Source organism: Vanessa tameamea, chromosome 12 (genome assembly GCF_037043105.1).
Source record: "Vanessa tameamea isolate UH-Manoa-2023 chromosome 12, ilVanTame1 primary haplotype, whole genome shotgun sequence".
NCBI classification, from domain to species: domain Eukaryota; kingdom Metazoa; phylum Arthropoda; class Insecta; order Lepidoptera; family Nymphalidae; genus Vanessa; species Vanessa tameamea.
In genome coordinates, this window is record NC_087320.1 from 3,686,628 (window position 1) to 3,711,769 (window position 25,142).

The window sequence follows — 25,142 nt, forward strand, 5'->3', positions numbered from 1 at the left end:
AAGTGGTCATGTTGAATTACGGTCTGATACTGTCCCTCCCGCCATCCATCATGCGAGTCCAGGTCAGCACGGTCGAGGGTTGGGATCGCGATATACCTATCTACTGACCTTGTGATCTTTAAATGCATTTCTGTGAAAAAATGTAAACGGTCTCTAAAGGCCAGTTTTAATTAAATTTTAATTTCCTACAAATGTTTGTACAGCGTTCTAAATTATCTTTTCAACTAGAAAATAAATGTTATTCATTAAAACATATAAAACATATAAATTTACGTGAGACGTTATAATAATTATAATAATGATTGATTCTATTTATGAATTAAGAATTAAATGTTATCGATATTTAAATGATCAAAATGATTATTTGTTGTTTGGTTAATCAAAGAAAATTGCAACTGTTTTTAGACAATGACCTAATTTGGTATGAAATTATTCTAAGATTAAATCGGTAGCCTCCGGCCAAAGTCGTATTCACGCTCTGCTCCGGACAGTTCATTTTTAATAATAAATGAGACGAAATCAAGACATGACGAATAAATGAATCCAGAACTTGACGAATAAATGAATATGGAATATGATAAATGGAAGGCTCGGATCCCTCGCGAAGATTTTTTCTTTGGCTCCGACCGAACGGAAGACGCTGACTTTTTCCTTTTGTAGCGGGACAAGTTAAGCGTTTTTTGGACGATTCTGTCTGCCAGTGTGATATTTATAATTTAATATAAGTTTTATTTCTTAAATCTTGGTCAAGAATCTTAATATATTTACTAAAATTTAAGCGCATCTTAGTGCATATCAGCAGTAGGTACTATTCTGTAAAAAGTGATTTCGTAACTCATTCGTAAAATTTTGAGGCCATACGCTACTTTATGCTTTGCAATTATTACGTACAGTATCGGATATCACTAACTATCGGATATTTAACGATCTTGTTCTAAGGAAATTTTTGACTTTGTTACATAAAGAAAAGGTGTGTTCATATTCATAAAAATTCTTCAATATGTAAAATAGGGTTATTATTATCAAAACATTTAAGTACGTAAAGGCATTCGTTTCTCTCCTCTCCAGTCGCGAGATGCACGATTTAATCCGACCCGCGTAATCCGCGACTGCACTAGTCACTGACACGTGGTTCTATGATAAAGTACCCGAGCAGATTATGCAAATTCTTAAATTTCTCTCTTGGATCTTTTCTAACGCGCGACGAATGATATAGCTGTCCCTTACTTTTTGGCGATCCGTTCACCCCATGACGGCGTTCCGTCTGATGGATGATGCGTTATTCCAATAACAATTTGGATATCGTATGTTACATTTTTTAAAGTCAAAATCAACTTAATATACTCTTTTATACGTCGGACCTAACAATAAATTTATTTTTGGAAGAAATATTGAAATATTGTTCAAATTATTTTGAAATGTTTTGAAGATTTTGGGGAATCTAGTAACTACACAACTATCGATTTTTTTTACATTGATTTAATTATAGTATAATGTAGGTACGCAACGAAATCAAATAATTATATATACCTATTATATACAAAATATTATGTATGTATTAAGAGTAAGAATAGGTATTGAGAATAACTAAGAGTTACTTGATATGAAACATTTAAATACACGTACACAGAATAAATGTGTGTAATAAAATTCTAGCCTGCGGAACTCTAATAATTAGTGGTTTGAAACACCGCGACGTCCTACGTACAACAAATGATAGGGTATGTGTGAATAAATAAATATTTCATAGTTCTCGCATTTACATCTAAGATACGTATTATTTACATAAAACATTCCAAATATCGTTAATAGTCATAAACAAAAATAGTCCTGCTATATAAAACGATATTATTTTCGTGTTGTATTTTAAATCGCTACATCACTAATGTGCAAATGTGATATCTCTACTACATAGTACATGTGCTTAACAAAAGTTTCGCTTGTGTTTATTGAGATTTGACACAGGGCTCGTGAGTCAGCGATTTGGTTCAACAGGCCGACACCGACTTTTGGCCCTACATATGGATACCCGACCGTGACTTGCTGAAACCGTGACTGCTTTTAATTGGTGTAAAGTGAAACAATTCAATTTAAATTTAACATATTAATCTGAAAAAGGAGATACATAATTTTATACTCATGTTAACGTGATAGTTATAGATTCCTATCTATGGCAGTGATCATGTATACCGGTATACTATTGGGGGGGGGGGGGTCTTAGAAGAATAGAATAGAATATAATAAAAATAGTAGTAGGAAGTCCTTAAACTCTCTTCTGGAATGGTTTCGAGTCGCATCAGCGGAATAAAATAAAGTGTAACAACAAAAATTTAAACGTCCAGGCCAAACAATGTTACCAAATGAGAAACGCTTTTTAAAATATACACGCTCGTGGTATGCACCGTAATAAAAGCTGCAAGTTGTACCTTTCATCAAAAAGAAAATAGTGTACAGCGGAATATCATAAAAAATACAAATTCTTGTCTGTGTGTGTTGAACGAGAGTGTGGGTAGGCAGCTAAACGCAATATAAAGTGTGGTTGTCGTGGCAGTAGGTATACGTAGGTAGGTAGCCTCTCCCCGCGCGGTCATTAGTATACCGCACCCCGCGAACCGTCGAGGAGAAAGTATGATTTTACTCCTATAAAGCCGTATTTCTACTCCATACAGGAATTCGAATAGGCATGGAGAAGTTCCCGAGCACCGAGAAAGGACATGTGGCGGCGGCTTGTAAATAATTCCTCAATTTGAACAATCTCAATATGGCGGGCGTACGTTAATTTTGTCAATTACATGCGAGGGAATGTTCTATTTTGAATCATATTTACATAGACTTATTAGATAAATTAAATACCTAGAAATTTTATGTAAGTAATTAATATTATTTTATGTTTGAATATTACACATTATATATAACTTATATTTGTGTATTTTCAAAGATAACTCTTAAAACATTACACGTATCATTATAATACAGTATTATATTCAAATGAAAAACTATGATAAAGTATCGTCCCAGCTGAGCAATTAGTGGTCACGTGTACGAGGGGAATAACAGGCCACTGAAAAAGTACGTAGTACATCCTCGTCGTGCACCGTGGTATTGTTGTGAACGTAATATTACATTTACATTGGTACACATAATATGTACATTTCTTATTAATTGCAACTGATTACTAATTATTTAAATATAACATCGATAAATTAGGTATATTATACTGTACAATTTTATTTTGATTTTCGTTGATTTTTCATAAGTAATACATAAATTTAATACCATTTTATTGTACACATGTAGTGTATGATATGTGTGAAATGACTGAGTTTCTCGCCAGTTCGTTCCTCTTCGTAGAATAATTTAGATTCAGAGCAGGTGGTAGGAATTGTTCATTTTAATAAAATGCACGTCTTATGTATTACATAAATAAGTAATATTCGTCTGTTAGTTATTCTTTTACAGAAAACAAAATTAATACCTTATCCCGTGGTATATATGCAGGTTTGTCTCTGTGATACTTACTAAAGCATGGTACAAAAAAAGAAAATTAAGAGTTGTGTTTTAAAAAAAATTGTATCTTTAAAGAAAAATATTAATCTTTTCGATTTTTGAAAATAAATTCTGTTATAACTTGAATTGGGAACGATTATGACGTCTCAAGAGTTTTCCTGTTTGCTTGCTACCGTATAGTCCTGACGAGAATTATGAATTTTTACTGATATATTATAATTTGACTACATAAATACATACATATATAATACATATATATATGTATATTGTATACAAAGAGTGATTAATTATATGTAAGTCTCAAACTTTAGAGTTTTAAAGTTTAACCAGATACTTTGTATATGTACGTGGTTCTTGAAAAGAAAACACTTGATTTAAAGTTAAAAAACTTAAGGAAATTATCCTTTTTTTTAAATATTATTGTATGTAAAAAGATTCAAATCAGCCATTCTTCCACTACTACAACACTCTTAGGTGATTTTGATGTAGAATGTGAAATTTTGTACCGTAATAATTTATCTAGATGATTATATTTGTTTTTACTATAGTATAAGTACGTACTTACTGTATCTTTCAAACAACTGTCTATAATAAAAAATAATATTTTTCAATTCAATTATTTTATTTTCTTGTACGTTTATCTAGTTTAGATGTTGAAAATCGACATTAATATATACCTATATTAATGTAATGACAACTCATTTTGAATAGACGTACGAATTTTTTTTTTTTAATTTTAAATGATGTTTAAGGTTAAATGATATCAAAAATAAAAATAATTGTTTATTATTTTTATTTTTGAAATCATTTATAGTTTAAAAACTGTATAAAACATGTTATACGTTTTAATTAATTAAACCGTGTTCTTTAATATTTTAAATATTATAAATTTTAATTTAACTAAGTGTAAGTGAGTAAGTGAGAGTAACATATCACATCGTTACCTTAGTAAGCGGAGCTGGAGCGCGGGAGTCGCGTGGGTCGTTGGCACATCGATTTTCGATTTACTCCCAGTGCAACTGGGTCAAGTGCTGGCCAACTGAGATAATCCGGTTATGATCATACTCGAGCGATTTTAAAATTCATATATGTTAAATAAAAAAAAATTATATTAACAATAAAATAAAATTGTTGTCAGATATATTGATTTGAATTGAAAAGGTTTTTGTGGCTCGAATCTAAAGCTATACTCCTTGTCCAGGCCATTATCAAATTAAAACTATAATCAGAATAATTGAATGAAATAAAATCTTGCTGAGTTTTTCGGTTCTTTTAACGTCTGAGGTGGAGAGGTTAGTGGTAGATTTGTGATATTAAGCAGGTAAGTATAATCTCCTTAAATACAGAAACATTAAATAAAATATATTGAATTTTACATCCAATATTATGCGTATACAGTTTTATGAATTAAATAAGAATACTTTGAAAAAATATAGTTAAAATACTATCAATTAGATTCGTAAAATCACAGATATCGTGAAATAGGAATTATTGATACTGAAATGAGGAGTTTTCAAGTTTTCATTAGGGTGCGATCGGAGCAGTTAGAGCCCTTTTATTATCTGCTCGCCTCTAAATTGCCGAAAAGAAATTCTTCCCCGGAAAAAAGGGGAACCGAGGACAAAAAAACTCGTACTCCAGAGCTACCGTTGGTGTACCGTTATTTAAAAAATCGAAGGCGATAAGATTGGCAATGTTTTTATTTTTGTAAATGGAAAGAATTTATGACATTTTTTAGAAGTGAATATTGTAATCGATGCCGCTTTTCAACGACGTTAGCGTTTGATAAGATGTTTTTATATCGGTTCGGGACATTCGGACTCTGCGTAATGTAGCCTTCGATTTTGGTAATGGTCAACTGATAAGCAAATGACGTCATTATTGACTTCGGCTTAGTTTGTATCGTTTGCTTTTTAGTGTTATTTTGATATTTTATTTTTAAGGACCTCTGAAATTTATGAAAATATTCCAATACAGTCATAAGAAAGATCGTTTTGTTTAATACGGAACGTGCATTTACGTAGTTTTTAACTTTTAACATATGAAATTTTACTAATAGCTTTTAAGTATGTTTGACGGGTTTTAGTTCAAGCAGTAATTTCTTACTTTAGTTGTCATTGATTTAAGATTCGAAAAAAAAAGACTCAGTATTGTTTAACAAATTACTTTTAAAATAATAGCTTAAAAATATCAAAAATGTGTAGTGATGGATTCCCTACAATACAATAACAAGTACATTTATTAACTTTGTAACATTGAAGTAATAATTTGCACAAATGCGATTTATTTGGCTGATTAACAAAACAAATAGAGAAGATAATCAGTTAGCTTTCGTCAGGTTGTACATTACAGCGAAGCGCAGCGGGGCGAATCCCGGTAAGTACAGATTCCCTCGGCGCTGATAAAGAATTGAGGGTATTAAACGATTACAAATGCTTCGCGGTTCAATAAACCGCTTTTAGCCGTTTTAGATGAATTAGATATTATTTCTACGTATAGATAAACATTTTATTTGAATCGTAAAATGTTCCATTTTGAGACTTTCAGAGTTTATAGTGATTCGAAAATTTGATTTTTAACGAAAAATGATATCTTCGTTTTATTCAACTTTATATACAGCATCAGTGCCCATTTAGATCTTAGTTACCATTAAGAAATTAGTAACGTAATAAGAATGATTGGATGATTGATAGTATGTATTAGGAATTAAAGATGACGATCATATTTTTGTAATGTTGATTGTAACTGACAGCTTAAAATAAAATGAGACGGTGATCGAAACAAAGAGCCAACACAATTATTCTTAATGAGAACACTTCCAATACGTATTTAGTTTTATTGAATTGCAAATATTGCTATAGACGGTTCTAATATATATTTTTTCATTACATGTAATATAAAGATTACACAAAGACAGCTCGATGTGTTTCGCTTCTATGAAATAAATATTCCAAGATATACATATGCAAACGATCGTAACTGAAGTCAAGTGACAAACCTTTTAGATAAGAAACACCTTCATCCAGTCTTATTTATGTACCTCAGCATCCGATTGAGAGGTCTCCGCGAGGCCGGCAACATTCAGCGCTGCTATCTACCCCTCAAGCCTACATTTATTTCCGAACGTATACTTCCTGCTCTCTGATTGTATACCCTACTTGGAAAACCAACTTCAAAACAGAACTGATCGCGGTTCTTGAACGTTTAATCCGTAAATTCAGAGAAATAAAATAAATGTATTGCGAAAATAGGACAACGAAAGACAATAAAATCGAAGTGGAAACAGGTATCTTGGAGTTGGAATTCCTAAAGTTAAATGAGTTTGCTGTAAAAGGCGTTAGCTTTTTGTTTCGAGATGAATCTGATAAAAATTTTAGATTTCGTTCTTTAATACGACTATCTATAGCTTGAGATTGTATCTTTAATCGATCTTTTATGAAATATTTTAAGAATACAATATGACCTAGTAAATGCCTAATATATATATTATATGGTAAACATACATATTAATATATTATATTATATTGTACTGAATACTAAATACTTTAGTAGCTTATACTACCTGACTATACATACATAAACAATATAATAAAAAAGTATCCTATGAGATAATCTATGAGAAAATAAAATTAAAATTTTAATTAGAATTAATTTTTCGAAAGTTATTATACATATAACACTCATCCAAATATAAGGTTTCGATTTCATCGTACAAGCAAGAATTGTTACTCTTGAAAATTAATAGTCTTAAGTGTTTTAACGTACACACAAGTCGTCGTGATAACCCCTGACGATTTTTATACTTCCGCGAGTCTATAGATAAGCAAATACGGACGCGTGATGGATATTAAGGGCACACCTTACATCATTTTCGTTATTACCGGGGTGGCTAAGACATGCTCCTTATAGCGCCCCCCTTAATATGCTAAAATCAAATTAGTTTCAAAGCGGAGTGATTCCCGGATCGATCCCGCTCTCGATATAACGATCGGGGGTGTACGTTCTATTATGTCTCGGTCGTTTTTTGTAATGATGTCATTTAAATAAGTATATTTTTATTAAAATTCCAAGAGCATCACATGTAAACGATATGACTTTCGAAAAAACTCCTACCGTTAAGTTTTCTTTAATTTTTACTTGTACGTTATTGTTAATTATACAATTTTTTAACCGTAAAGGGAAACGAATCATAAATATTAAGTCATCACCGGGGTCTGTAAACTTTGGCATGCGTAAGATGTTCCAACACCGACAGTAGGTACACAGCCAGAGGTAACTTCCTATACGTCTGCAATTAAAGTTAAGTTAACCTTCAAACCAGACCTCAACAATACAAGTAATAAGTTTTGGTAGTACCTAGCTAAAAGCATTTGTATAAAGTCTTTCAACCAGCTAAACTAGTATATCCATACCTAATATATACTACTTGTAATACAATGTAATACAAATTTTACATGTTTTATTTTAGATGACGTGTCATAAATCTGTTGTAAATGAAGTATATCTTTGAAAATGTAAACCTCCTTACCTTTATAAGGTCTTAAGGCTTCTTACCATTTTATTATACTACAAAAATATTACAATAGTTACTATATTTAAGTGTACTATGATACAAGTATGCATATAATTGATCCCTTTTTATATCGCTTTATTTTTTAATCTTCTTATAAATACATAAATATATTTTATGTACTTATTTGTTTACAATGTTCTTTTAATTTTATTTATAATACTCTGTTGAAACTTTATGAAAATAAAATAAGTGCTATTTTTGTGACATGCAATCTACATGAAGTTGCTCGCTAAGCTAACAATTAAATGTCAAATCGCTCGAAATAGACAACTTCAGACCTTATCTTATAATGATTATTTTATTACAAGTTTAAATTTGTGAGTGAGTGTTGTAGTAGTGTTAAAAGAAATTACATTTATCATAATAATTATTTAATTGTATTTAATGATTTGCATAATTAAGAATAATTTTTAACACAAGTGCCTTAGCTACTTAAATTGGGATCAGAGTAATGTATGTGATGTTGTCCAATATTTATTTATTTATTTTTAACTACCCCGATGAATTAGTAATTCGAAATGCGCATACACGCAGATCTTTTATGCGTTTATATGAACACGGTAAAATGTTTGTTGTTTATGTGCACATTTTATGTGTATCAGAAGAAAATAATCAATTGTAAAGGACTACTTATGAGACTTTATTTAAGTCACATTTTATATTTGTTAAATTTCAATAGCAGTGTTTCAATAGGAGATGCCTTCAATTTTATATTATAGCTTAGAATCCTTGTTACAAAATTGTATAAAGTTCTTAGGTATTATTGTCATCAAGAGCAAGTCCAAGTAGCAAACCGTCAATTTCCTGCGGATTCCTGAGCGTTTATCGGGTCGAGATCAGTGGGTAGCGTAAGTCGCTTTCATTAGCACGTCTTAGAGAATTAACACCCTTCACTTGGTGACGGCTACGATGGGATCTTGTTGTGCTATATACTGATTATCGATAGTACACGAACTTATTTACCTAAACGTATTTGTTAACTGGTGGAAGAGTTTTGTGAAAATTCGTCTGGGTATTATAACTACATCAATTTTATTCAACCGCCAAATAGCAAATTTTGTATTCTTACGTACGGTTAGAAGAGTGAGCTAGTGTAATTAGGCAGGCACAGATATAAAGACTATAGCAAACCGCCATGTTTGAAGGCGCGTTGAGGGTATGTGGAATAATTTGTTAATATTTTTTTAGTATTATTTTTCTTGATTTGCTCGCCTAAACTAAGTACTAAGATACGGGTTCTCCTAGTTTAGGGGTACAGGGCCTCTTTGATGTATGTAATTTGATGTATTAACAATAAATATAAATAAAAAAAATAAAAATAAAATATATATAGATACTATTCTTACTAGTGTAAGTTTACTTTAAAAAAATACAAGTTGATATATATATTTGTATATAGTTTGAACTTTGTCAACAAAAGAAACATGCGTAACATAAAATGTCATATGTTAATACTAAACAAATAAATTAAAATTCAGATATATTATAATATGTTATACTGATAACATATAATACTGATGTGAAATATTATACCTATATATTATACTTGTATAACTGTGATGACAATTATTCTCATACAATATTTATGATAATACTATTAACTGTACTGCTTAGAATATAGTTCCAAATCGAAATACATGGAGATGTTAATAGTTTCTGTGTATACTTCAGTTTCATTAGTTGGTACGTAATAGTCTACGACAATTAGCACCCTCCGAGACGGACCGCGGTCCCTCAAACGTTCCTCGAACAAGAAAGTGCCCTTGATTAAAGACATCTTATTTATTTTATACATGTTAGAGACTCATTGATGTATACCACTTATTACTTAAACATTATATGTTAAATCAAATATTTATTATTTAACGATAAGCTAAAATTTTACATACTAGGTTTTTTGTTAAAAATTGTATTCTTGTTTCTAATAAATGATCATAATTATGTCGTTGAATGATTCATCAATTATTATTAAAATAAGTTAATAATATGTATAAAAAAAACATTTACTTATTCATTTGTCACAAAGTCGCATTTTTTATTCAATACAAAAGTGATACATACCTATAAATTGCTTATTGAATAACAAAAATCGACCAACTGTTCGGAAATGTGGTGTACATTACGACCTGAGACGAACCAGGGATAGAATCAAAGGCTTTTTAATATTTATGTTATTAATATTTATAAAATATATAGGTTTAACTGTAACTTAAAATGTTATTATTATTTGAAAAATAAAGTATTATAGTTGTTACTTTAACGTACACGTTATTCGTTTCGATGTCAATGAGACCAAAAAATATACCATGTTAAGACGGAATGTAGTTGTTTATGCAGACCCTAGTGGCTAAACGTTGCGATGACGGAGACTAATGACGGATGCACTAATAGTTGTGTCGCACCGCTCACAATATATCATGCGAGGGAAATGGGGAGAAAACCATCGTATCACTCCGCGTCCCGCCGCGATAACGCTAGTATGCACGACCTTCTATTGTGCTCGATGGTTTGTAAGAAATAATTCGATAAAAAAAAATCTTATGTCAGTTGATGAGTTCACCTTCTTTTATTTTTTTCTAATCTGAATGCCAGTGGAATATTTAATTTTAAAATATCCATATCAAGTGATGTTTAATTATGATTTTTCTTATAGTTAAAATGTTTGTTTAATGAACTCTAATATATCCTGGGTAAATTATTATACTTCTTGATTATTTAGTTTTCAGAAGATACTTTAGAAACGTATCCACAACCAACGTTAATAACTAGTTAAAAGTAATGTCATATGACAATCTATTTCTTCACTGATTTTATGTCCGTATTAAGAAACATAGTAGACAACTCGAGTAGCCCATATTATAAGAGATAATTGAATTCGAATACATACTCGAAAGTTTTGTATCAAAAAACTCGATGCGCACCAACTATCTCCCGTACCCAGTGTTTCAGCGTAACATTTAGTTAAGTGTCGCAGGGGGGGCGGGCGGCAGCGCAGTGTCGTAGCTTCAAGATTAATACATCGGCGAGGCCGTGTTAGTGGTGCAACAATTTGTCTCTATAAATGTTGACTCAGCCAGCGGCCGCCTCGGTTGCTTTGCGGCGGTTCTGCGCGATTAGCCCCAAATTTATTGTTTAATTTCAAAGGCGTTATTAATAACCGCTGAGATGATTAAACGGATTTCGCGGTCTCAAGATGCAAGTGATTTATACTCTGTCTTTGAACATGTTTGAGGTTTCATTAGGATGTTAAATGTTGTATGTACTGTATATTATGTTATGATTGCGTCATATGTTACGTACTTAGTTCTGTGGCAATATTTATATAAATATGAATAGAAATATTTTACAATATTTTTTCTTTTTATATGTTGAAGTAATAATCTTGGAGCTAAAGAATCTCTTCGAGATGTTTTTAACAAAGTAGGAATACTCACAGTTGCGTCACAATATATTTACAATATTATGTATATTCATAGTAACATTGATCACATTGATAAAATCATTATATGTGCACAAGAAGTAAGGATAAGCTTAACGCCAAATTTCCGACTCCGCAAAGTCAATATATTCTTCTCGGGGCAAGGTATCCGTTTCTATAATAAAATTCCGCAGACATTTGTAACTTTGTCGTTTCATAAATTCACAAATTGGTAAAGGAGGCATATTATTCAATACAAGATTATACAGATGATAGAAAAGCCTGGAGTTAATGCTTGTTGATTTTTAGGCAGGATATATTACATACATATATAATTGTATTTAACTAACATGACTGTATTTTTAAACGTTGAAAAAGAGTAATTACTGAGTTTCTTGCCGGTTCTGCTCGGTAGAATCTACACTCTGAATCGGTGGTAGCTTCACTTAATAAAGTTTGTTAAATAACGATTAAAAGTGCTCGTAAAAGCCTACTTGAATATAGTATATTTTGATTTTGATTTTATAGCCGTATCATAAAATAAAGGACATTATCTAGCAGTTCATGCTTTAATATTTTAGAGCGTACAGTTAAAAATCATATAATGCTTTTATGTATTATTTCCGACTCTTCGAAGTACCGCTAACGTGAACGAGGGACTTTACTATTTAGATACGACTGCATGCAAATATCTTCAAACTGCTGAATTATTCGGTAACGTTTGTTGTGAATTTCTTCATGTAAGTTTCATAGTCTATACACGGATGTACCTACTTTTTGTAATATTTTTCGCAAGATTAATAAGTCGAATAATTTAATCTCAATTACGCATACATCTATGACAAAAACATACTTACATACTATATAAACAATATCTAAGAGTAGATCATTAGTATTTATAAATATACATATGTAGTGGAAACTTAGTTAATTACCGGCGAGTTTGTGTCCGGAAACCGGACAACACCATACATAGCACCCTTGTCTCAGACAAGCTTCTCTATGTCAGCTAACACATAGCTCATAACGGCGTAAGTAGCTACAGTATTCAGGCAAATTTATGCCCAATGTATAGGATATAAGACACAATCTCTTATGTACAACACAGAACAGATTTCACAATTATTTTAAAGCTACTACTCAGAAGACACGTTGCATTTTTTGGCTCAATGTATATCGTATGAACATAGACATAAGGTTGAAAATTGTTTGAAATTTGTTGTCAAGTTGCGGTGGTGATAGAGGGTTTATGCGTGTAAGATGATGCTTGTTTGGAACTCTGCTGATATGATAAATCAGTTTACAGCAAACATCTCTCTTAAGGGTAGGGGTGCGAAGTGTTAAACAATCCCGCGTTAAATGAGAAAATTGTTTCATAAACAGATTTGTATGGCAGTGGTGAAGGATGATATTATTACCATAATCACATTTGAGTTACAAGGGATATAGATTACTGTTTAGGGAATAAAATTATTTTTAAACAAAGTATTTAATCATAATGTAAAGAATGATTGGAATTATGTTTTTAAAACGATATAGTTCTTATGCTACAATTATCAGAACATTTAGTCGATCAAATTGAATAAATCGATTGAGTAACATTATACGTATGTAATAGTAAAATTTCATTGACATTTTACTACAGACGCCAACAAAACGGCCGAGCCACAGCATAGCATTATCCGACCGCCCACGCTGACGTTGAAGCTGTCGCTCATGCACCTTATAATAGGATTACCGCGGGCAGCAGGTAAGTGTCTAATTGCTGCAACTGCGGTGCCGACAATCGGGACAAAAGGCCCGAACGGCGCCCGAACAGTGAAAGTGATTTATTGATTGCTTCTTTATGGCTTAGTCGGATTATGTGTGTTTGTTTGTTTGCAGGTGCGGCTCCTGTTGAGACGTATTCAATGAAATGGAATTAGATACGCTAATTTAACTATTTATTGAAATATGAATTAAGAAATGAATTTTGAGAATCTGATTGATAGTGTTATATTTTTGTACACTTGTATTTTTTTACCAGAAACTGATCACATTTTGTATCTATAGGTATACAATTGTAAAGATCTAATAAAAGTTGGGTAAAACAAAGTTAATGATATTAAATAAATATACTTATAACATAATTTAATGTTGTTGAAGAAAGCCGAATTGAGACATAATTAAACTAATGTTCCCGAATTTTGTAACCGTTAATATGAATAACGGTAACAACATAAAATAAAAAAAAAAACAAAAACAGTTAAAAAGCCATAGAAAATTTCTAAAACTGACTTCAGTCAACACGTATCCTGCAACCGGTGCTAACCGGGACGCCGGGACACGATAAAGGGGCCCGAGTCGCGGGACGTCGCGCCATTGATTTATGTCCTCCGAATGATATAACGGAGGTGAAAGTGTTACGGCGTAAATCATACTGCCGATGTATTGACAGCCAATGAATACTGTGATTATACGGAAAATAACGTGTTTTACTATTCGGTTACTTTTGTTGATAGATCTTTGAATTATGGTTAGTAGAATTATTGATCTATATTATGCAATGTCTTTATATCTTTGATGCTTCTTATTGTATCTTTAGGTATTGTCAATTACACCGAAGAAGAATAGTTTTAGTGTTGCCACTACAATTATTTGTTGAAAGATTAAGATTAATAATAAGAGACGATAGATTAACACAAATAAAGTATATTACTTAGGTATAAAGTGTGTAAAATCACAATAATTCAGCATAATAAAACATAAAAATAATAGAAATGAATGGCATTTTTTTCGCTCGTAGATTAACTTCGGCGATATTAAAGCAATTAAATAATTTTATTTTGTTTGGTTGGCTCAAAAGTAAAGTTTAGGGCAATTTCAAATCTAGCTGACGGTGTTCAACACGTAATTGGTGGGAGACATTTATGATTACCGTAGGACCCGCCCGTGACGGCCGACCTAACCTCAAATTTACGGTCATTTTTCACATAAATCAAAGAGCGCCGGTCAAAAGATTTATTGCTCTGTGTCTATCTGTAGTATTCTTAGAAAAAATACCTGTTCATAATGGTTGCGGATTATTTTTACTAAAATGAGTTTGAAAATGAGAGTGTAAACATACATTGTTATTTTTTCAATAGTATTTATTTTATTTTAAACATGATTTTGTTATAAATGTAATATGCTGTCGATTACTTATATAATACCATTATCGATTTCTTTGCAATGTTTTGTTTTTTGTTTACTTATAAATTAGGTAGACGGACGAACAAAATGGCCACCTGATGGTCACTTGTCCTCACAAATCATAGTAGACATTCGCGCCGTAAGAAATGTTAACAATTTCTTCCAATGGGCCGACAATCTTGGGAACTAAGATGTTATGTCCCTTGTGCCTATAATTACACTGGCTAACCCACCCTTCTAACCGGAAAACAACTATTCTAACCATTACTGTTTGCCAGTAGAATATGCTATGAGCTGTTGGTATCTACCCAGACGGGCTTGCACAAAGCCCTACTACCAAGTAAAGTGATATATTTCTCATTCAAGCCATACATATGAATATAATAGCTGGATATAATCGGCTATTCAAATTGACGAATAATAAATGATGTTATTAAATAATTACATCGATTCATTCAATTAATTTTTTCTCGTTTATTCGCTATCAATATTCAATATGTTATGTAAACAAACGAAATTCTCAGCAATCATCATTATATGTAATGTGTTCGCGTTACGGTGAATGTTTCAGTTGTTTAGTTACAGACAATTTAGGTAGCACGCGATTTGGCTGTTCTACATTTAACTTTAACTGGAAATCACTTTATATGGGGTAGAAAAATTTCCATGTTATATCGATCAAATAGTTCATAGAAATGTTTAGATTTTTTAGAATGATTGATTGTTCTATATATTATTTTTTTCTATAACGTCGAGTACAGTTGTGTTTTAAATTCATAAATTTGTACAGTTAAATTTCAAAGAATTTAAATATATACTATGAATAATTTGAATATATAGAATACTAGTTGTCGGCCACAGTTTTACTCGCTTATTAGTGGTTTGTCGTCAGGTTTTAGGCATAAAAAATAGCCTTTATTCTTCCTTGAGAGTAGTTCGCTTAAGACCAAAAATTATCACATTAAATTCAATAAGTTTGGCCGTAAATGAGCAAAAGACGGACGGACAGACTTACTTTCGCATTTATAATATTAGATTAGACGTTACTATCTGTAAATATGATAACTGACCCGGAAAGAAGAGAAGAGAAGTGAAATTTTAGATTACGTGTTCAAATCGGTCAAACAATACTGATATTATGTGCTTCTCCTTAAATCGAGAGGGTACTTGACTTTACTTATATGTTATTTTTTTTATTGAACACGAATTTGAAATATGCTATACCGAGCTATGCTATAGCGATGCTAGAGCGAGCGTAAAATTGGACCAGAAAAATTGATAAGTAAATATTTATGAATAGCTAATAAATAATACATTCACCTATTTCATTTAATCCGAATGTCGACTTTATTGCTTGCTTACGGTGTAATCTATACTTTAAACTGTTGGTGGTTTTGCTACAGTGATCTTGTAAATTGAGGATATTTTTCGATGTTTTATTCTCATTCATTGAAAATATCGATTTCTTTTCAATGGTATTGTTACTACAAATAAATGTTTGATATCACAAAATGATTCATGATAATTTACTCAAGCTAATAACGCCTCTTTTATATACTTCATTAGGTATATATTCTACAGCAATGCTACAAATAAATTTGAGAATTGTATTTCATTTAAATGTAATGCAATTCCTTGTAGCTATGCATTTATTTATACATAATCTTTGGTAGTGCTTATTCCTTCTTCATACCATTAATTTAGCTTATATTATACAGCCTATAATTATAAGCTTGCCCACACGCAATTCAATATTTATGTCCGTTGCTTATTTTCGTTCTGAAAAATGTTATTTCGACTTACCACATTAATTTAATCCGGTTCATTGACCTCGTATTTATAGTGACATTTTTTTACTGAAATAAAAGTAGTTAAATTGTTCTCTACTTACGGGCAGCTGCAATGTGAAATGAGGTGTGTTTTTTTATTGCAAGTTGCTATTTTGATCGAAATAAAGCTTATAAATTGAGTTCATATCATGCGTCAGTCAACCGCGAACAAATTGAGGCAGTGCAAAAATAATGCTTTTATATTAAGGATGAATCGGAATGATCGATCGAGTTGGAGCGTTCGTTTTAATTTCGATTCCCGAGATAGGCCGGAGGCGTGGCCGTGTGAACGATTTGTTTCATGTCCCTCGATGCCTACCTTCTACGGAATAGAAGACAAAGCACCTTTTCTATGAGATGTTTGGAACGGCTAGTAGGTAATATACTACAGTACGGATCGAAGCCCGACGAGTAGTAGTTAGTAATAAATTTATTCAAATTAGAAATATTAAAAGTAGGCTGTTTTATGCGCAATTTAAGAACAAAATAGTCTAAAAACCTTACAAAACCTTTAATAATTAAAAATATAAATATTGAAACGTAATTACTTTATTATAGACCATACTTAATCAGAAAATGTTGCAGTCACATAAGAAAATCAGTCAAAACTTAGTAAATCCAATATCTAAGTTTAGCACAAAGCGTCTGGGCTGCAGCGCCGTGCATCGCTCGATAGCGGTGACAGTGACGGATTACCCTCAATGCTACGGTGTTGCCATCGTTATCTTATTGCTATCAAAAGAATGAACCCGAATACGAATATACGAATTGAGTAAAAATTTTGCAAAAGTATTTCGTAACATTATTTTTAAGTATACGTATAAGTACCTTATTATAATTTATTTTTCAAGTCGATGTATATTAAGTTCATTACGTGTTAATTTTATTTCATTTTATTTGTATTTATTTATTCTAGTGATCGCGAGTTATATATATTGCATTCTCTATTCTTATATTAGGAAACCGTTAGATGTAGGAAATATCTTGTGCTTCGTCGGTTTGTCTGTCATGGCGATACGGACGGAAGGCGGGCGGATGTACAAACGCTTCAGTTTTTCTTTATTTTTTATTTTATTTATATAAAAAAAAATGTAAATATAAATTAAGGAATAGGTAAATGATAAAAGTACCTTAAAAATAATACATAATATACCTTAAAAATATTTGTTAACAAATTATTAATTTACTAAAAATACTGTAGAGACGTAGAATTATTAAGAATATATACTGATTGTTTAAGATAGAAATCTATATTCAATTGTTTTCACTATTTATTTCGGGTTTGATGATTACAATTCTTCCGTACGCGATGTTGAGTCGGTGCTTGGCCTCCCGTCGCGCACGGCGGGGGGCAGCTTCTGTCCGCAGTGTTAATCGTACTTAAATATGAAAATATTGCTACCACGCGGTTACAAGTGTATATATTTTATGCTATGAATTAACTGATATAAAAAAAACATCTTATAAAATTGTGAAGAAATAAACGAAATCAAATCAACTTAGGAAAGGAAGTATGATTCAGTAGGCAGTATAGCATCGAGTCGATGCTATGGCGTTAGACTTACAAAAAAAAATAATAATAAAAAAGTATATTAAAGATAAAATATTTTACATAGATAAAGATAGAAATTAATGATTGTTAATTAATTGAAAAAAAATAATAATAATAAATTTATTTTTTAAACAATGGCTTAATAGATTAGTATAAAAAGTGGTATGTTGACATGGATCTTGTAATTTAGCAATAACGTATCGCATATTGAACAAGACGTATGGGCCAGGTGAGGTCGCGTTCTCACGCGGCCGACGGATGATGATGGATCATGAAGCACGAGCTTTGTTTTGTGTTGCGACAAATTTAGGGTCATTTCGTCTACTGTCATATTGTTTGTGCAAAAATATAGGGATCACTTTTTATGCTGAATCTGTTTTCTTCTTATTTGAAATAGATTAAAAATAAATTCTGGTTATTATTATAGCTTCAAATATTCTCTATAATTTTTTTAAAGTTTATTTTAAATTGAATGTACGATTTTTTTACTCTTGAATTACATATTAAATCAATAAAACACTAAACGATTTATACTCATTCTGTAAACACAAATCTAGTATTATCTACACGTTAAATTATGCTTGTACTTCGTTAATATAACTGCGTAAATTATTACAATGTCTATTTTACAGATATTTGGTATTTGTCCAAGAAAATATTGTTGATTCTATAACATTTATCAAATTATTTCTTTCTTTATTTTAATTTATTTGTAGGTAATCACAACGTCTGTTTTTAAACATTATATAATATTTATGCGAAAGTGTTATATTTTTTAACTTGTAGATACCTATTGAAATGGAGGATACTTTACGAATCCAGCTACGAATAAGAATGATGTATTTACATAATACATATTTATGAAACAAAATCCAAAGTTTAGACTAAGTTTACATTAGAGAAGTAGCCAACGTATACATTTATGTTTTAAAATGTTCTCACTTATAATTTGTGTTCACGGTGCATATCGAATATTCCGTTCCGTTACACGGCATAGTGGCGGCGGGCTGGCTTAAATAATACAACCACCGGTGATACCACTCCCACACTCAGAGCCAAAAACAGTTACAGACATGAGACGTCGTCGCGCCATACAATTCAATATATTTCGGTGTAATTTGATGTTCATTAAAGAAACTCTGGGACCGTGAACGAGAACACAATGGTTGAATGGCCATTTGTTGTTGCTGAAAGGCTCTATAATAATTCTTAAGTTATTCACGTAGCAGTTAGCGGCACTGACGAAACATTTCCCATTGTATGAGAATTACAGTTTAGCTATTTTCGCAATCTTTCAATTATGAGCTGAAAGGAGTTTAATCAGTTGAAAGCTTGTCTGCTAGAATTATTGGTTATAGTAAAAGTTAAACAGCAGTAGTTCTTATCGCTGTGTTATATAACGGAGGAATTCATGTAATTATTAGCGCAACGTATATAACTAGTACGTTGTTATGCTGGAAGGCGCATTTTAAATGTAGAAAATAGTTACTGAGTTGTTACCTATGAGCGGACGTGATCATATACTATTGTACCATTCTCGCCTACCTTTTTTATTTTCAATACGTTAACTCACCTTGCTGACTATTCTTTCTCGTCGTCTTTTTTTCCTTCATCCACGGGTATTCGGGCACGTTGAGACCGCCTCCCGGTGATGGTAGATCTGGAGCGTAGCCAGGAGGGGTATGTTGCGGGCTCAATTCCCCACCACCTAATTGAGGCAGTGCAGTCATGAACTCTGCCATTGAAGGTTGACTGTTAATAAAGCCAGTCTCCGTACAAGTTTCAAGCATTGGATGGGGTGCTCCGGCAGCTGTAACCGCCGCCAGCCAGAAGCCGTTGCCGCCATGTTCCATGCGCGGGTGCTCTTGTCCCGGTGCGGGGCCCATTGGCGGAGTATTCCTCGTCTTGACTGCAAACTCTTCTTCCATTTCATCGCGCACCCCCATGCCAATTCTCGCTGGCTGTTTACCTCTGACAGGGAACTCTTCACATTTTATTTTGCGGACTAAGGGGTTACTGTCGAGCGGCAGCGCGGCGGTGTTGCATATTTCTTGCATCGCTGCCGGTGTCACCCAATCACGCCGCGAACAGTCATGTATGTTACTTTTTCATTACGTTTCAATACATTTTATGAGGATGTTTTTTGTTATTTAGTTAATGTTATTTAAAGTGGCAAATTTCACGAGATCCAGAATGCAGCATAACGGAATCTGAAAATAAAAGAAAAACATACATGTATTATTAAGTAACTGTTCTAAGAAGCTTATATTTTGCACAATTTATGGATTACTTTGAAGTAAATCGTTAAGTTAATAAAGAATTTCGAGGTCATTTGTTACGACACAGCAATAAAGCCCCGTCTAATCGTTCAATGTTGCGCCAAATAGAGAGACGCCATACTAAATGTAACAGGAGGTGGAGAAGGCTGTCTCGTGGTTATTTCTCAATTATTCGTGGTTTTGTGTCGAATAATTTAAGCTCCAGTCGTGATGAGCGCGAGAATAATGAGGGCTCGAAATTGTTTATTGTAATTTAGCGGCCATCATGGACTGTATAGCACGTAATGTCCAACAATAAAGTTATTAAAATTGTCATGGACTCAGTCGAACAACGAAACGATGAGATAATGAATTCTCCATTGTTGTGAATGATTAAATGTAAAAAAAAAAAACCTTTTACAATTAACGTAGCGGAATTTTTTAGTCTAAAATTTAAATTAACTACTACGTAATAAGATATCTGAATTAAATAATACTAACACCAAGGAATAAGGGGGTTTGTAAAGTTCTATATATATGAGATTATTAATGCTTTGGCAGCTAATTGTAATGATATTGCATGAACATACGGTAACTTGTACGCGTATAAGGTGTATCGGAGTAGGTACTATTTAAATTCATTTTTTAAAGTAAACTGTACTCACCCCTATAAAAGGGCCTATATTATCTAACGGATGTTAGGATTTGTGGTTATGGCTTGCAACTGGTGGAAGTTCCGATATTTTACCGTATGCACTCCCTTATAGACATACATAGAAGTGAATTCGAAAAATGTTCGCGGGCCCTGTAAGTACGGCTTTCGCCGTTGAATGTCAATTAAAATTCAAACCACGTACGAAATACGATTTTTTCCGCAGGAATTTGCGGCGCGCCCGGGAGGTATGGCGTGATCGCGCCTTTTTTGTTTTATTTTATTTTTTCCAAAGTGGAACGGCTGGCAGTTAAACCTATTTTAATGTGTATGGGTTGCTCTTTCGAATTATAATTCTCTGTACGTTTCTATATGTGAATGGACAATGAAATGTAATTTCCTCCGGTGGGACTTTGTTTTTGTGTATCGTTGCTCGCAATAAACTTCTTGTTTGGATTAAATAGTTTAATTTTTCTAAGCTATTATTAAAGTTATCTGTAGCCCAATTTTTAGGTATAATATATTACATACCTTTTTAAGACTTCATGCACATATTTTATATTTGTACAATGTGTATGTGTATTTGAATCTACTCGTATGGATTTTAATACGCTGTGATGAAACTTTCATAGGCTGTCGTTGACATTGTAAACTAAATTTATTATAAGTTTTAGTTGTTCCAGCTAAAAACGCCTTAAGCGTGTTCTATCTTAAAATCAATATTAATTCATATTTCATAAATTAATTCCTTGTTGATAAAAACCGAATACACATAAGCGTTAACTTGAGCGAATAGCTTGTAAATAAATTACATAAGATCAGCGCAATTGATGTCAAGACTGTCGAGTGATCGTGCTTAAAGTATCAGAGTTCAAGGGAGTCAGTAGTGAGTATTAATCGGGTGATTTACAAGGCTGTCGGGTAAAGTTACCGCTACAAGGTCTATTATTATCTTGTATATAAGCAACTTGTACTACGGAGATCAGGATGAGAGTGGTTTAACTGTTTTTGGTTGTATATTTATAATATAAGCTGAAATATTGGGATACATTAGGAGTTTTGAAGAGTTCACTGTTAGTAGATATATAGGCCGTCATATTCATATTAAAATTTGGTGTTTAATTTTGTAGCGTAAACCTTATTTAATATCTTACTTAAAGAATAAATACATAATAAGGTTAAAAGTAAAAAAAGGTATAAGGTTAATTTAGTTGTAATAATTAGTTTTGTATAGGCATACAGCTTTAACCGACATCAAAAATATAAGGAGGTTATCAATTTGGGTGTATTGTTTTGTTACTTTTGTACTCCGTCATGAATCTTTTTGAAAAAAAATATTTTTGTTGGGGACGGTATATTTCCCGTTCGGTCCTATTTAAATTTAAAATCGGTTAATTTTTTTAAAATTTGATATCATGTTCTGAGAATAAACATTTGTGGCAGTTTGTTAAATAAAATGAATTAAATGTGAGTTTGAACATCAAATAAATTATTGTAAGCAATAATGGTATGAAGTAAGTTTTGTATTGAAGTGTACTCAGAGTTTCCACATTCGTTACATCTCGACATCGACGGTGACACTTTAAAATTTCCCAAGCCCTATCCTTTCCCTCTTGTTTTTTGTAAGGGTGTGGGTTATACGCCACGTTTCACTTTCCGCTCCCTCGAGGGGGGCCCTTTAAAAACGCATAAAATGGAGAACATAGCCTACTTATGAATTTGTTTATGACGCTATATTTAGAAAACGACATTTCACTCAAATCTCACAGCTTACGAAATAACAATATTCCTAATTTAATATTCCAAATCTATAATATGGTTATGCCTCGTGTGGATTTGAATTTTTGCTCGTTCAAATACCTATATAACGAGTTATTTGATTTTCAAATGAATGAATTATTTTGTTTTGTTTTGAAAAGTACGTACGTACGCGAATCTTTTCGCTTAAATGTTGAACATTTCGATTTAGTCTTTTAATTTGTAAGTCGTTCATTAAATAAAAGTCCATACATTAAAATTATGGTTGAATTATGTAAATTGTCGATTTTTATGGAAACTAATTAAATATCATTTTCATTCATCAGTGATTTTCATGATGAGATCTACTTATCTACATGCTAAGTACGTTTACAAATTTTATTTGCTTTTTATATTAATACAAGTTTATGTGTTGTCAAGTTGCAGTCTATTATAAATATAGATTTTAAACTTGCAGTTTAAAATACATATATATATATATATATATATATAAGTTTAGTATAAAGTAGGAATTATTAGTAGGGTACATATAACATGAGTTCCAAGACCATAGTACTACCTAAGGAAGGAGATAGTTTTATGAAAAATTAAGTTTCAGACTTCATTTTTTTACTTTCATAGAGATAATTGTAATTATAATCAATATAAAATTCCAATTTTCATTTAATAAAAATCAGCAATTACTATGGTACGAACTTTTGACCACATATTGACTATTTTTTTAATAACGCAGGTTCAATTAGTCTACGTTTTTTTTCCAAGTGACGTCATTATATTACACACAAATAAATATATAATAAAGATAAAATATATTTGGCCTCTTATTATTAAAATTCATTTATGTACAATTTTTGTAATCAGGTAAAATCTAAAGATTGTTACTTTAGCTATTCCTGTATATATATATCTATGTATAAACCTTTTTTAGCATTCATAAGTTGTTGAAAATCCTTATGTAAGTAACATCTGCGTGACAAGACGGGTCGCGGCACAAACTAGTGGTTAGGGCCCAATTTGCCGGCCATAACGATTTCCTCTTCGGGGAATAGAATTGCGTGTGGCCGCCCATTGCCGACCACGTTCTATATATATGTAGGTATATACCTTATGCGTTATGTAACTAAATTATTTGTAATATGTGTGGGTGTCGTGTACTAATATTCAGGAGATTTTTTTTTTTTAATGTTTTTTTATTTTTTAACAATATTACGTATTATTAGTTATTTTTCTATATTCTATCATACGTTTGTGTATTTTGTTTAAGTACACAACCGTAAATTTCTTCGTTTTTTAATGAGTAGAAAAATCTTTTTACCTGTATTGGCTTTATATCGGAATAGGACTTTATTACTTTTATAATATGGAAAATTGGTATGAATCCATCAGTATAAAGTCTAAGAGCTCTATTATCTTGTATATAATACCTACTTTAAAAAAATATATGTATTTAAATTTATGCTTATTTATTAGAAATTTTATATATCATTGGGAAACGGGTTATATGACTGCATTACAAATCGCAATAACGCAATGGATATAGTATCTGGAGTGGACAATTGAACTTCGAGGAATCCAACTGATAGAATCAACGGCGCCGAGGCTCATGTCATTGTCTAATACAGAATAATTCCCACGCAACGCGATGACGGCCGCGTAATGACAGATCATAACTGAGCTCTTAAGACAATCGCCTACACCATCCTTGAGCGATTCCAGTGCTATTGACAACAGCGCAAAACACACATAATTTATATACTTTATCAAATTATAGTCTTTAAGCCTAATAATACTGGTTAATCATCACTCGTCGCTCGTCTAAAAGTAACTGTCTGTGTCATGTACGATTTAATGACGCTTTAAAAATATTATAGGCCAATGTTGGACTTTAAAGTGAATACAATAAGAGATATTTTATATAGCTTTATAGTATATCGTAACCTTCAACATTTTATAAGTAGTTATAGGGATTGCACGTAGGTGTGGTTTTTTAAGAATTGCTTTAAAGTAAGTAAAGTGTTCACAGCTGAGCAAAGGCTGACTCTAATATTATAATAGTATGGATTACCGGCTATCTCAAAGAATTAATTCTGATATCTTCCTACTATATCCACTTGCTATAGGTAGGTATAGAAAAATTATAATAGATCTTTAATTATTAGCAATACATTTTCTATACATATTTTACGATGTACCATAAGATTATTCTAGTAGTCAAAATATATTTTACATTAAAAAATTATAAAATGTATGTAGGTATTCGTAGCCGAAATTAATTAAATCCATGTTTATTAATGACACGTATTTTATAAATATAAAACTAAACTCGGGCAAGCACCACTCAAGGCTTGGCGGTGAAAGAAATCATCGTCAGGAAATAACCAAGGGTCGATGGAGGTCTGCCACAGACATATCCACCTATCTGAT

At 31.9% G+C, this 25,142-nt stretch overlaps 1 protein-coding gene across 1 annotated transcript in view; it reads right to left on the reverse strand.

The window, feature by feature from the left end:
• Window positions 1-25,142, reverse strand: part of LOC113392972 (homeotic protein proboscipedia) — a 47,217-nt gene that overhangs the window by 16,062 nt on the left and 6,013 nt on the right. The window contains exon 2 of the mRNA XM_026629624.2: window positions 19,624-20,260. Within this exon, the coding sequence (XP_026485409.1) occupies window positions 19,624-20,107 (484 nt within the window). The 5' untranslated portion in view covers window positions 20,108-20,260. The remainder of the gene's footprint in view (window positions 1-19,623; window positions 20,261-25,142) is intronic.